The 13,988-nt window shown below is 55.2% G+C and overlaps 2 protein-coding genes across 7 annotated transcripts in view; one reads left to right on the forward strand and one right to left on the reverse strand.

Moving 5' to 3' along the window:
* MCRS1 (microspherule protein 1) lies at nt 1-9,340 on the forward strand. Of its 3 annotated transcripts, XM_032294342.1 has the most exons (16): nt 1-108; nt 1,333-1,452; nt 1,550-1,783; nt 1,933-2,071; nt 2,467-2,605; nt 3,232-3,390; nt 3,538-3,647; nt 4,525-4,633; nt 4,929-5,067; nt 7,365-7,440; nt 7,717-7,745; nt 7,863-7,955; nt 8,142-8,224; nt 8,383-8,470; nt 8,696-8,823; nt 8,937-9,340. In XM_032294342.1, exons 3-16 carry the CDS (start codon nt 1,735-1,737, stop codon nt 9,021-9,023), a joined length of 1,428 nt encoding a protein of 475 aa, XP_032150233.1. In that variant the 5' UTR covers nt 1-108; nt 1,333-1,452; nt 1,550-1,734; the 3' UTR covers nt 9,024-9,340. The 3 variants fall into 3 exon arrangements, with proteins under 3 accessions (XP_032150233.1, XP_032150238.1, XP_032150244.1); XM_032294347.1 differs by lacking the exon at nt 1,550-1,783; XM_032294353.1 differs by lacking the exons at nt 1-108; nt 1,333-1,452; nt 1,550-1,783; nt 1,933-2,071; nt 2,467-2,605 and adding an exon at nt 2,654-3,052.
* KCNH3 (potassium voltage-gated channel subfamily H member 3) overlaps nt 9,330-13,988 on the reverse strand; it is a 19,703-nt gene continuing 15,044 nt past the window's right edge. For all 4 annotated transcript variants that reach the window (XM_032294199.1, XM_032294208.1, XM_032294215.1 and 1 more), the window contains 5 exons: nt 12,739-12,956; nt 11,664-11,995; nt 11,140-11,246; nt 10,369-10,445; nt 9,330-10,275 (listed from right to left, as the gene is read on the reverse strand). In XM_032294199.1, coding sequence (XP_032150090.1) covers nt 9,676-10,275; nt 10,369-10,445; nt 11,140-11,246; nt 11,664-11,995; nt 12,739-12,956 — 1,334 coding nt within the window. In that variant the 3' untranslated portion in view covers nt 9,330-9,675. The remainder of the gene's footprint in view (nt 10,276-10,368; nt 10,446-11,139; nt 11,247-11,663; nt 11,996-12,738; nt 12,957-13,988) is intronic.

Below are 13,988 nucleotides of genomic sequence, written 5' to 3' on the forward strand. Positions count from 1 at the left end.
CCCCTGGTTCGTAACCCGGAAGTAGATGTACCTCACGGAAGCCGGCTTTGGCCCTGCGGCTGCTACCGTCGCCGCGGAGAAATTGTTGGAGCTGGCAGTCTAGGAATGGTGAGACCTCGCGGTTCGCCTCTGAGGGTTCTTAGAGGAGTTGGGGGTGAAATGGAGTTTTCCAGAGTGCCGCCGGGGACGACCCCCCCAGGTTTGGGGCCCCGCCCCAGTGGCGCCCCGAAAAGCTGCGCATGCGTGGGCCGACAGGGTTAGAAGCTGGCTCGAGGTGTTACGCATGCGCAAAGGCAAGGAGCGTGTGGGGTGAGAATGGGCTTGCGAGTTGACCCCCACTTCCCCAGCCACGAGCCTGTGGGTCTCAAACCAAGGTTATTTGGTGCTCTGCTTTGAGTTGCAGAGGTGACTTCATCACTGCTCCTACCTCGAGTTCTTGAGACAGACATGGACTGATCCCCCACCTTGGGTGTGCACTCAGGGGAGAACGAGGGGCGGAGAGCCAGGGAAGGAAGGGGGCACAGACCCTACCTCAGTTTGCCGGCAAGCTCGGGCTCCTTCGCCTTATCCTCAGATATCAAGATTCCCAGCCGTAGCCTATGGAGCGGAGAGCGACAGGCTCACCTGGGGAGCCTCTTAGCGCAGGCCTAGAACATTGCGCTAAGAGCCACCCTGGTCAGAAGGAGCCGGGACCCATGGGAGGAGCGCCCCGAGAAAATCCAATACCTGGGTTCTCCAGGGATTGTGGAGGCATAGGGTAGTTGATAATCACGCAGTTCCCAGACAGTCGTTTTTGGTTTCCACGAGATGGTATCTCATGGAAACACCACGAACTAAATCTTCAGTAAAAACCGCAAGTAAAAAATCAACCACAACAACAACAAAACCAACAAGATGGACTGGTTGGAGTTTTGGCTCCCTTTCCTTTTCCCTGCTTTGGTCTGGGCGGGGAAGGCTGGTGCTACTGAGCTGAGTGGGCAGCTGAAGTAAAGAAAGAGTGGGCTAAGGAATCCCTTGTCTCTTACTTAGTTTATAGTCAAGACCCTTAACCTAGGAGATACCAGTAGAATTAGAGGATCCGTGAACCCCCTAAAATAGTATGTGTTTGCACAGTTTTCTGGAGTCCATAGCTTTTATCATACTCTGAAAGGTGCCAGTGACCTTCACAAGAGTGATACATATAAGGCTAATATTGGCAGAGGAGGGCCGTATGCCTCTTTCCTCTCCTTGTGTCTTGGCTTATGGGACCCTGAGGGACCTCAGCCAGTATAAGGAAGTGAGGCTGGCCAGTTGGAAATCTGAGCCTCAGGGAGCCTCATTTCTCCTTTGCAGAATCTCCTCTCAGCCTTTAAGCTCACCTGGTCAGAATTCTTGGATGAACCCGTGGGACCCTTCCTCCTAGCCCTGTGGTTTGGAACCAGTGGCTTTGGGACTGTAAGAGGATGGACAAAGGTAGTATGAGGCTGGGACAGCTCCCCAAATGCCCGGGTGCCAAGCATCTGCTGATTCCACCCTGTGCCTGGCATGTGTGTCTTTCGGTCCTGGCTAGGCCTTGCCACCTCCCCCTGGGCCAGCACCACCCATGTACCTGTCGGCAGAGCCACAATTGACTGACTTGCTGTTGAGCTGCTGCTCTTTGGCATGGCTGCATTTTGATGGCAGAGGGAGCAGTTATGCCCAGAGCCCAGTGTGTCGGCATCACCAGTCTGACCTGAGCACCATGTGCTGCACGACATGACACGTGGCACCGGGGGAACTGCCCAGCGTGGAAGGTCTGGGCCAGGTCTGAGCCCAGATGGGATCTGGATGGCCAAGGAACTCTACCTTAAAACCTCAAATGTCAAAGAGGCAGGGGAGGGGGCTGGGAGGAGTCCCATCTGCAGAGGCCCTAGGCTCTTGGGAGGCCCGAATCCACCATTTCTCTCTTTCCAGATTCTCAGGGGCTGCTAGATTCATCCCTGATGGCATCAGGCACTGCCAGCCGCTCAGAGGATGAGGAGTCACTGGCAGGGCAGAAGCGAGCCTCCTCCCAGGCCTTGGGCACCATCCCTAAACGGAGAAGCTCCTCCAGGTAGTAAGGGTTCAAAGAGCCAGGAACTGGGAAAGGATAGAAGGTCTGTGGCGTTAAGTGCCACATGCCTCCACCTCTTTTGGGAATGGCTGCCTGAGTCCCTCTGGGACCTTAGTATTGGCAGAGCCTTGTGCTTTTCCTGTCCCTAAATCTTTCTGGGGCAGGGGAGGCAGATCTTAGGTCTCTGACATGAAGTCCTTGTGGTGTGATCCCGTCGTCTCAGAGGGCTGGAGTGTAGCAGTTCTATGGCCACTGAGCCAGGCTGTGGTGTAAAGTGAAAGTAGGCTGGAGCAGCTAGCACCCTACTGGGCATGTGGTGTGTTTTGGGGGCTGGGTGTGTGTGAATGGGCACCAGGGTGGGGTAAGGAGTGTTCACTGGGCAGGACCCTTTACAGGTTCATCAAGAGGAAGAAGTTCGATGATGAGCTGGTGGAGAGCAGCCTGGCAAAGTCCTCTACCCGGGCAAAGGGGGCCAGTGGCGTGGAACCAGGGCGCTGTTCAGGGAGTGAACCCTCCTCCAGTGAGAAGAAGAAGGTGAGGGATTGGGAGACTTAGGGGATGGGAGGGGAGGTAGTGCCAGATTTCATGTTTCCCCAGAACCTTTGCCAGCTGCCAAGAGCCCTGCAGAGGAGGCTGGTGAGATGACCAAGCTGCCTCAGCCCTCATCTCAGATGCCTCTTTCCTGGGAACCCATCCCTCGCTACTCCCCATTTCTTGCTGCAGCCCCCACCCCCAACCCTGCCAATGCATCCTGTATCACATTCCGTGTGGGAGGCATGGAGCATACATCTATTCTGGGAGCAGACAGCCTGTTCCCAGCATTGCAGAGTGTAAAAATAACTCCCAGGTGGCATTGCTGTGGCCCTAGACACTGCACCAGCAAGAGTGATTTCCCAGTATCCTCTCCATCCACCTTTCACTCTGGGGTTAGGGGTACCACCAGCAAAGAGAAGACCCCCTGTGGTCAAGGACTATGTGGAAGTAACTTGGTGGGATGGGGGTGGGTATTAGAAAGCTGAGCTCCTTTCCTGTGCTTCATGTTGTGGGCTGGGGCTGGTGCTGGGGCTGCCACTGCCACAGAGTATGTGAAAGTCTAGTCATGAAGCCCCAGCTGACTAGATGCTGGCTTTGAGCTTGGTTTATTCCTGTCCTCTGCCCAGGTATCCAAAGCCCCCAGCACTCCTGTGCCACCCAGCCCAGCCCCAGCCCCTGGACTCACCAAGCGTGTGAAGAAGAGTAAACAGCCACTTCAGGTGACCAAGGATCTGGGCCGCTGGAAGCCTGCAGATGACCTCCTGCTCATCAATGCTGTGCTGCAGGTAGTGCCTCCCACCATAGGCTTAGTATCCCCCTTTCCCGCAGCCTCCAGTTCCCAGCCCCAACACTAGCCCAACAGGGCCCCATGGGTGGCAACGAAGGGTTCTTCCCAGCTCCAAGGCTGGAGCAAACCCTCTGGGGCCTTGCAGACCAACGACCTGACATCTGTCCATCTGGGTGTGAAGTTCAGCTGCCGCTTCACTCTTCGGGAAGTCCAGGAGCGCTGGTACGCTCTGCTCTACGATCCTGTCATCTCCAAGTGAGTGGTAGCTGGTTCCAGCAGTGGGGAGGTACTAGGGACACCAAAATGTGGGTCCTGGAGCAGAGGGAACTGTAGCAAGGCCCCATGAGGGGTGTGGGAGGCAGGACTCCTGGAGGCTCCTTAGGGTGATACTGAGCCCTGAGAGCCTTCAAAGAGAGGTTTCTTCCTGCCTCCAGGCAAGGGAGTCTGAAGGCAGAGGGAGGAGCATGGGAGAGAAGACTAAAATGAGTGCCAGGAGCTCACTGTGTGCATTGTGGCTTTGGGTGGGTCACCTCCTAGCCTTTCCACACTGACGTACAGTTTCTCCCTCCTAACAAGGGGGAGTTGAATAGAAGAACACCAAGCCCCCTTCTAGCTCCAGTAGCCAGGCTTCCAAATAAACTCAGGTACACATGCAACACACACTTCCTCCTCCTCAGCCACTTAGTTTAATGTCTTCAGAGCTTGGTTGGATGCTAAACCCCCATCTTCTCCACAGACCCTGGCACCACTTAAGTTGTAGCCACAGTTCTGATATACCAGGAAATGGGCTGGGCTCAGCTTGGAAAGAGGAGGTGGTAGGCAGTGGCTCAAGGGTGGCAGCTTTGGCCAAGTAAGGAGGAAGGAGTTGGAGGGAGCAGCAGCTGGTCCGAGTCTCTGCCTCAGGACTGGGTCTGCTGGGGGACATAGGAGCCTCCGTTTTCTGAGTTGGCTGTTCATTCACTTGACAGACCTACAGAGCCACAGGTCATCTGCTAAACCTGAGGCCCTTCCTAATGAGGGCCTGGCCTCTAGGTTCTGGATGTCAAAGGCCTGCAGGTTCAGGGGAAATATAAACTGCAGATTGCTTGACACCCTTTCTTCAGCCCTCCCCTCTGTTTCTTCCTGTGTCCAGGTTGGCCTGTCAGGCCATGAGGCAGCTGCACCCAGAGGCGATTGCAGCCATCCAGAGCAAAGCCCTTTTCAGCAAGGCTGAGGAGCAGCTGCTGAGTAAAGTGGGATCGGTAAGGCTGAGTGCTGGGAAGGGTGGAGGATCAGGGCACAGGGAGAGCTGGACCACCTAGAAAACCACTGATGTGGGGAGCTTCCCACCCACTGTCTGGATGTGTGCACATGCACACTCGTGCACATCTGCAGGGGCCTTTGCGACAGGGGCCTCAGGAGGAGCCAAGCCTGACTCCCTAGGTGACTCTCTTGCTTCTTCCAGCTCCTCAGGGGTGCTGGGGTAAAAGGTAAAGATGGTAAAGCAGAGACGTGTGAAAAAGCCCAGATGCCTAGAGAATGTTTCTTGCCCTCCAGACCAGCCAGCCCACCTTGGAGACCTTCCAGGACCTGCTACACAGACACCCTGATGCCTTCTACTTGGCCCGTACCGCCAAGGCCCTGCAGGCCCACTGGCAGCTCATGAAGCAGTATTACCTGCTGGAGGACCAGACAGGTAACACCGCAGGAGCTGGCAGAACGGGGGTGTATGCACGTGCACGTGTGTGTGTGTCTCAAGTACTGTGGACACAGCTGCCTTCAAGTGCCCTGTAAGAAATTCCTCAGTGAGCTGTAGTGTCTTGTTCACCTCATTTTGCAACAAAAACTACTCCTTTCCAGAGGGAGAGAAAGTGGCTGGAAGTGTCTTCAGCATCATGGTAAGAGTAGCCAACGTTGCCTGGAATCTTGGGCAAAAAGTCCAGGTAGTGGAGTTATCTACCACTTCTTGTCTTTTGTTTTTTATGATATATTTATCCTTACATAAGTAACACATTAATATATTTCTTATGGATAACATTCAAACATGAGCAAAATAAGAAAGTCCACTTCCCTGCCACCCTTCGCTTTGTTTTCCACTCTAAAGGTAATAGCGACTTTTTCTGAGTTTTTCTGCCCTTTGCCTCTCTCTGTTCTTCCCTCTGTCTTCCTTCTTCCTTTTCTGTTCCCACTAGGCCGTCAGTGCTGTCCAGCTGCCCTCAGGCCTTCATAAATCCCCACTGGGACTTCACACCTAGTCCATCTGTCTCTCCCTTTCCCCAAGGGCCACACTGTTCCCTGCTTTCTCTCCTCACCAGCAGAGCACTCACTCTCCTGGTGGCAGGAGTAGGAAAGCAGTGTGATGAAATTGGAGGAACTCCCCAGTGAGGCTTGTGATTCGGTTTCTGATTTCCATAGTACAAGTGCATGCTCACTTTCTAAAAGTACTGCCCATTGCTTTCTATGTAGTTTTTCACACAGTTTGAACATGAAGCTTCAGTAGTACCCATCATCTCACTACCAGGGGTCCTACAGCTTCTGCTTAGGAAAAAATATTCCTGCAGGAGCATTTTAGGAAATCTTATCAGAGGGTGGCCCGATCTTCCATTCCTAAGGGCCTCTGGTTTTAGTGGCCCAGGGAGCAGTCCTGTTTATTCCCGCAGCTTCCAAAATTCTGCCTCTTCCTCAGACTCAGTTATCATAGAATTCCCGCAGAGAGAACAGATACTGACTGGATAACTTATTTTTGCTGCTAAAGCTAGCTTCTTTGTCACTATTTTGAAAGTTATTTTGTGTAAATATCTTTGTTAACTAAAAGCCTTATCATGAAAGTTTTATTTATTCAAGTTTTTATATATGAGGATTTGATTTCTCCTTTGCCCTTTAGAGCTAGGAGCCCCTAGGAACAGGGCAGTACACACTGCCTAGCTGTCAGTCAAGTCAGCTGAACATGGGATTGGTGGGACTCAGGCAGCTCTGGTGGGGAGGGACTTGTTGGGGGTGACGGACCCAATTCCCCCCCCAAACAGTCTCACCTCGGGGAGGAAGAGGAGCATCTGTGCCCCCTACACACTCCCCCTCACTTTCTCAGTTGACAGTTGCATGGCCACTAGCTGCTACAGCACGCACCCTGCAGCCCTGGGAATGGCCGGCTGAAAAGCAGAGGTTTTCAGATTTGAGGGGCCTTAATCCTTTTATTTTATTTTTAAGAGACAGGGTCTTGCTGTGTTGCCCAGCTGGACTTGAATTCTGGGCTCAAGAGATCTTCTTGCCTCAGGCTCTGATTAGTGCTGTGGGCATACACCACTGTGCCCAACTCCCTTTCACATTTTGGCCAGAAAAACGGAAAGACTTTCATGAAACAGTATTTATCCTGAGCATATCTGATGGGTTCTGATGCTCATTATCCTATCCATGACCTATTAGCACGTCATGACCCCAGATCAAGACCACATTGGCTTAAGGTGGGGCAGCACCTCATCAGCACATACTTTCTCAGTGGAACCTGGCTGGCATGTGCCTCCCAGCCCCTCACAGCATGGCAGGATGTGCTGGAGAGCATATGATGTGATGGAAGGAGAAGTTGAGATTTTGAATCGAGAGAACAGGATCTGAATCCTGGCTCCGTCCCAAACTAGGGTCACGTAGTTTAACACCCCTCCTGTGTCTGTTTCCTCACTTGTAAAATGGAGCTAATGGTAGTGCCTCCCCTGCTTAGTTCAAGGCTGTGTAATCAAGCCGTTTGCACATAGAGAAGCCCATACAAAAGATCAATTTAAATTTCCTTCCCTTTCTAGAACCACCTGTACCCTTAGCTAAGTCTAAAGATGCTTTGTGCCCCATGAGAGCCCAGCCTAATCTGGTATGGGCGCCCTCACCGGGGCTGGGCTCTCCACCGGGCATAGTTGCAGTTGGCCCACTTGGCTCAGGGGTCCCTCAGCAGCGTGGGCTTCAGCAGGACGCTTGGTGCTCACGCTGCCTCTGTCCTTTGTTCAGTGCAGCCACTGCCCAAAGGGGACCAAGTGCTGAACTTCTCTGATGCAGAGGACCTGATTGATGACAATAAGCTCAAGTGAGTGGCTGGGGACACAGGAAGGGGTGGAGAGAGCTGAGTCACTCCTGTCGGGTAGAGCGCCCCAGGCTGCCCGGCCCCAGCCCTTGGGCTCCCATCATAGCTATTGATGTTTGGCCAATAGGTATGAAACATTCTCTAGGCATCTGGGCTGCTTGGAGGTATACTGGAGCATACCTCCAGGCCGCTTGGCTAAAGGGGCTCAGGGATGCCCTAATGAGCCAAGTAGCAGGCAAGTTAAAAGTGGACCTAAATTTTCCTTCTCTTGCCCCTCAGAGACATGCGAGATGAGGTCCTGGAACATGGTAAGTGTGGCCTGATGGGGCAGTGAGGGGATGGAACCTCCTACCAGAATCAAGAGGACCAGTACAAGGTGCTGGTGGCCTCAGAGCACTCCTCCTTACCACCCCACCTCACCCCAGAGCTGATGGTGGCTGACCGGCGCCAGAAGCGAGAGATTCGGCAGCTGGAACAGGAACTGCATAAGTGGCAGGTGCTAGTGGACAGCATCACAGGTGAGGAGGACAGGGGACCAGAAGGCTCACTCTTCAACATCCTTCACGCCAGCCTGTGCCCCTGTTGCTGCCTGGCTGTGACTCCCTTCCAGGCCCCGACTCCCTTCCCTTATAAACCTTGCCCTGCTTCCCTGCCTTCCATTCTGGCCTCAAGGGTAGGCTCTTCCACATCCCCTTTTTCCCCAGGCATGAGCTCTCCGGACTTTGACAACCAGACACTGGCAGTGCTGCGGGGCCGCATGGTGCGGTACCTGATGCGCTCGCGAGAGGTGAGGCAGGCCCTCCCCATCCCCACCCTTCCTAGGCCTGCTTCCTCTGCCACTGCCTTTCTCTGTGTTGTCCTTGCGTTCTCATCTTTCTCTGGCCTGCATAGACCTACTCCCCCGCATTCTTCAGGTCCCAGCCCTCACCTGCCCCATTTCCCCAGATCACCCTGGGCAGAGCAACCAAGGATAACCAGATTGATGTGGACCTGTCTCTGGAGGGTCCTGCCTGGAAGATCTCCCGGAAACAAGGTATCCCTAACTCCCTGCCTTAGCAAGAAGCAGTGTGAGGATGTCCCTCCTAGCCTCTCGCTGTCCTTTCTAGCCCTGGGGCTTGGTGTCCATGGGGACCCTCATGGCCCACCTGGGGTAGGGGTTCCTTGGTGTCTGCAGGAAGTAGAGTTGGTCCGTGGAGGCTCCTGGCTTGCTCTGGCCTCTCCCCATCCCATCATCCTTTTTTCCTTTCTACTTCCACAGGTGTCATCAAGCTGAAGAACAATGGTGATTTCTTCATTGCCAATGAGGGTCGACGGCCCATCTACATTGATGGACGGCCGGTGCTGTGTGGCTCCAAATGGCGCCTCAGCAACAACTCTGTGGTGGAGGTGAGCCGGGGAGAAGGTGGGAAGGCCAGGATGAGACCTGGGCTTGGTGAGCCAGTATACCAGCCTGGCCCTGGTCCCACCTCTGTCTTAAGCCACCTTTGTCTCCCACCCAGATCGCCAGCCTGCGATTCGTCTTCCTCATCAACCAGGACCTCATTGCCCTCATCAGGGCCGAGGCTGCCAAGATCACACCACAGTGAGGAGTGGTGGCAGGACCCCTGGGCCCTCTCTGGCCTGTTTCCCCTGCCACTCCAGCCCCCTTGAGCTGGGAACTCAGGCTCCTGGAAAAACCTGCCCAGAGTGGGCAGTGTGAGGCTCAGCTGCAGGCCCATTGATTTGAGCCTTTGAGGGAGGATAGGGCTGGCCTTTGTGAATCCAGCAGAGGCTGAGACCCTCCCCCTCTTCCTCTCTCTAAAAACAACCCTATCCCCATTGCCACCTTCACTCCTGTGTCTCCAGCTGATTAGCTTCAGACTCATTTTTCTTTTGTAAATAAAAAGCACCAGGTTCCAAAGTAGTTTATTTTTTTTTAATATAAAAAATTGGGTACAGGTAGAGGCAGGGGCACATGCAAGGGATGGCAAAGCCCTTCCTTGTCCTCGGGCCTCTGCCCCCAGCCTGCAGAGGGAGACTGGGAGGTCAGAGGAGCAGGCTGAGGAGGGGCCTGGCCCAAGGCTCCAGCCTACCCTCTGAGAGTCAGGAACCAGGCCCTCCTTCCCTTCCAGGCTTTCTGCCCTAAGCCAGCGGGCAGCATGGAGTCCATGGGGTGGCTGCTACCCTTCCTTCACTCTGAGGTTGGGCCGAACAGCAGATGGCAGCACGCCTGGCAACACTAAGTTCTAGGGCTGGTATTCAGACCCCTGTGCCTTCTTCCTGGGTCCATTGGACTGTGCCAGAGCCGTGGCAGCCAATAAGCACCATCTCCAGGCTGTGGGGGTCCCAGGGCAAGGCCAGGCCCCCTGACCCTGGTGGGGGCTCTCCAGTGCTGGTAGCCTCAGCCTGGCTTACAGGCTCTGGGGGCCCAGTTCTACCCCCTTCCTCAGAAGGAGGAGGGGAGGCAGGGGTGCTGGGCTCAGAGCAGAGGTCTCCTGAGGCAGGGGGCTCTGAGTCTGAGGTGGAGGTCCAGAAAGCTGTGGCTCGAGGCCAGGGGGAGCTCTGAGACGCGGGGGGACCCCAGGGCCAGGGTGCCATGAGGGGAGGAGGCCCCGGACGAGGGTGGGGCCAAGTCCCACTCAAGACAGAGCCAGCTGGGGGCTGCAGGCAGTAGGAGGATGCCCCAGTGTCCACACACAGAGGCTGCAGAAGCCCGGAGGTGCTGGCTGGGTATGGCCCTTCTCCCGATGCCCGAGGGCATGGGCCCTCCCTGTGGGGTGCCAGAACAATCTGCACAGCCTGGCGAAGTGACTGCAGTCCTTCCCGCATCTGCAGCACTTGTTCGGACAGCTCTGTCACCTTCGGGGAGGGAGGAGGCGAGGTCAGAATGGAGTCAGCCATGGAATGCCTGCCCCTGGCCCCCCGCTCGCCTCCACCTTGCCCCTCACCCACCGCCTGCCGAAGCTTGTCCAATGTGTCTGTATTCCTTGCCTCGCTGGGCCCATGGGGGACAGTGAGCAGGCCGCTCTCTGTGGGCAGTAGTAGGATGGGGTTATCAGCCAGGGCTAGTAAGAGGAGACAGGCAGTGTGGGGTCCAGGCCCCTGCCCCAGTTAGACCACATTGACCTGGGAGGACCTGACTCCACGGATCATCTCTTCTGGCCTTGCCAGAGGTGCTGGATCTTGCCTGAACTTCCAGGGGCAGGGAAAACACTGCCCAGCAGCCCTCAAGCCACAGTGCCTAGCACTCTCCTCCTCCTCAAAAGTTTTTCTTTATGTCTGTCCCTTGCTCTGTCCTCCAGGCAAATGGACATTCCTGGGCGCTCATTACTTCCCTGGCCTGGAGCCACTTTCACCCCTGGTTCCCCTGCCCTTTATCCCCCAGTTAGCCAGACATTGTGCTAAGGCTTTCAGTAACATTATATAGCACAAACAACCCATTTTACAGACAGGAAGCTAGGGCCAGAGAAGCCAAATTCACACTGCTAGAAAGCTGACAGAGCAAGGATTAAACCCAGCTCCTGGCTGTGTCAAAATTAAAGTGCTGGTCTTCACCACCAAACTCGCCTGGCTGCACAGCACAGAAGCGTGATGGGGTGAGATGGCCTCCATGCAATCTGCTAGTTATCTCTTAACAGTGAAGGCTCAGAGGCCAACAGTGCTTGAGGTTCACAAGGCAAAGGGGCTGCCCCACCAACCTAGCCCATCCCAGGGCTCTGGTACCTGGTCCAGGGGAGGGGCTGCTGCTACACTCCGGGCCAGACTGGCCCACACGGAAAGAGAACTTGGGCTGGTCGGAGCCACAGCCGTCTTCAATGCCATCTACTACCCTGTGAACCCAGGCACCAGGACAACAAATCAGTGGACAGGCAGCCACTGTGGGGTCACAGGGGATGGGTTGCCCCAGCGTCCATACACACAGGCTACAGGAGCGCAGAACTGACCGGGAAGCCAGGAGAAACCTACATGGGTCCCTTCCCCTAGGTGCTTGTGGTTTAGATGGGGGCCAAGGTTGAGCAGCATGAGATGCCGAGTTGAGAGCAGCGTGTGCCATGTACCACACAGTGGAGTGGGGCAGCAAGGGAAAGAAGGAGCCACAGAAGGCTTACTGGAGGAGGCAGGCTTGGCCCACACAGGCTGGCGGGAGTTAAGACAGCTCTAGATGGGTACCTAGGGTGGGGTGCACCTGCCCAGGGCCTTAGGCTCATCACCACCATCTCTGCCATAGGGGCCTAGGGCCTGCTTACCTGGGGCTCAGATCCGGGGGCACATTCCATGGCATGGGGGGCAGCCGTAGCCCCTCTAGGGCCCGTGGGGGAGCAGAGGGGCCAGCCTCAGCCTTCAAAGCCCCTGCCCTGCCTGACCTCCCTCTACCACCTAGACGAGGCCGGGGTGCTGTTCGATGTGGGGATAGCAGCTTGGCAGCCGATGATGAGGAGGTGCAGCCAGGAGACAGCAGGGGGCTAGAGGGCTCATCAGCTGGGGCTGGGGAGACCGCGGGGCCCTGCTCCCCATCTGTCTCCTTCTCCTCCAGCGTGGACATAAGGGTGTTGTCACCGCTCAGGGAGCTGGTGTCCACCTAGGGAGAGTAGGGGATAGGAAATTGGCATATATGGCCACTAGTGTGTCCCACTCATCTCCCTTAACAAGACTTCATCTCCCCTGGAAGGGATGAGCTGTCTTTGTTAGAATAGCCGTCTGCCACCCTGCAGAAGAGGCCCAGTCAGGAAGGGTGACCTGCTTTTCTGCTGCTACCACAAAGCCACCAAGCCCTGGAGGTGTTAACTACCTCTCGAAATTCTAGCCACATACGGACACACCACCCCTCTACCAGGTCCCTCAGCCTAACTAAACTATCCAAGAGGATAGGGCACTAAAAACTAGTTTGGAATTAGTGACATAATCCAGGAAAATTCAAAAGCCCCTCAGAACAGTCCTGTTTCACCATGAAAAAGCAGAGGGGGCCACCGGGATCCCTTCAGAAGCAACCTGGAAGGCTGGTGCCCGTCCCTGCCCTGCTCAGCCCTGACCCCTGGAGCCACCCCTTCGTGTGCCTGCACCGGTGCCCTCACCTTCCTTCACTAAGATTCCTCTGGATTGGGCAAGGGTGCCTCAGGCCAAGGAGGGCTAGCAGGGGTGGTTGCACATGCTGGGCTGGGCGTGTGGGTGTGGAAGGGCAGAGGGTGTAGACCCCTGCCCAAGGTAGGGGCTTTCATACCAGGCCACGCTTTACACACAGCTCTCCACCAGCCCCAGCCTCTGCCCACCTCACCAGGCTCCCTGGCACCTCCAACCCCTCCAGCACATACTCAGCCTCCTCACCTCTGCAGAGCCTCCCCCAGCACCCAGGTTGTAGCTGAGCTCCCCTCGGAGGCCACGGCTGAAGCGCGGGGCAAACTCAGGGTAGAGCGCAAGGCTGTCGTGCAGGCCGGCCAGCTGCAGACACTGCAGGACGCAGTACGTCAGCCCCTTCACATCGGCATTGGCCTTTACCACCTGCTCCCGTCGGGGCAGCTCACAGCCGATCAGGTCGCCCTTCCCTAGGGAAAGGAAGCAGAGCTCAGCAAGCCCTAAGCCTCAGCCACGAAGACAGAAGAGGGGCCTGCAGGCTGCTGAGATTCCCTTCAGGGCTGGGCCGACCCTCTGTGGCAGAAGCCTTGGAGCCACCACAGAGAGGAGCAAAGAGGCCTGGGCCATGGCCTGATGCCTGTAGCCTGTCTCACTGGCTCCCACATGGGCTTCGGGTAAAGAGCTCTGTGACACAGGCCCTCAAACGCATTCAGAATCAAAAGCACTGTGCGGGAAACCCCGAATTTTAGCCCTGAGAGACTCTAGTGGTTCTCAGCTGGCTCTGTTGATTAGAATCACCTGGAAAAGTCAGACCAAACACCTAGGCTCCATCTCTACCTACAGTATCTATAGGAGACTCCACGGTCTGATTGTTTTTTAAGTCCCACAGGTGATTCAGGTGTTTGGAAGCAGCAGATTAGAGCCCCGTGTGCCACAGTGAAAATGCAAGGCAGCCAGGCTCACCTTCCTGCCCTAGCTGTGTCCACTCTACAAGATACGCTGCATTTAACTTAGTCTAGGGAATATTCTTGATCTCACCAGAAGGGGTCAATGGAGGTTTTCCCACAGCCAGGTTAAGACTGCCACCTGGCTGGCAGCAAGTATTAAATGGCATCAATTAGAGCTTGAGTGAGGCCTAATCTCAGAGATGTCAGCCGGGGGGGGCGGCAGGGGTGGGGTGGGTGAGATATGTGTCTTAGAATCAATGAAATAGGGTGTGTCTGTCCAGGGACAGGTTAAGGCTAAATTAGAGTTAACGTAGATAAAGTGCCTCATACAAAGATGACCAAAAAAAGATCATTTTCTTCCTTTCCCTTCCAGATAGAACCCCCTATAAATTGTTCCCGCTAGGTGCAGTGGCTCCCAACACTTTGGGAGTCCAAGGCAACTGATCACGTGAGCTCAAGAGTTTGAGACCAGCCTGGGCAACATGGCAAAATCCCATCTCTACAAAAAAAAAAAAAAAAAAAAAAAAAAATTTAGCTTGGTGTGGTGGTGTTCCT

This window comes from Sapajus apella, unplaced genomic scaffold, assembly GCF_009761245.1.
Source record: "Sapajus apella isolate SASKATOON/1434 unplaced genomic scaffold, GSC_monkey_1.0 scaffold2, whole genome shotgun sequence".
Classification (NCBI taxonomy): Eukaryota; Metazoa; Chordata; class Mammalia; order Primates; family Cebidae; genus Sapajus; species Sapajus apella.

Excerpts from the sequence above, each read along its gene's own strand:
- MCRS1 (XM_032294342.1), top strand. The coding sequence starts at position 1,735 with ATGACACGTGGCACCGGGGGAACTGCCCAGCGTGGAAGGTCTGGGCCA. Across the intron at positions 2,072-2,466 it reads AAACGGAGAAGCTCCTCCAG|GTTCATCAAGAGGAAGAAGT; the intron begins GTAGTAAGGGTT and ends GACCCTTTACAG. Across the intron at positions 8,824-8,936 it reads GCAACAACTCTGTGGTGGAG|ATCGCCAGCCTGCGATTCGT; the intron begins GTGAGCCGGGGA and ends TCTCCCACCCAG.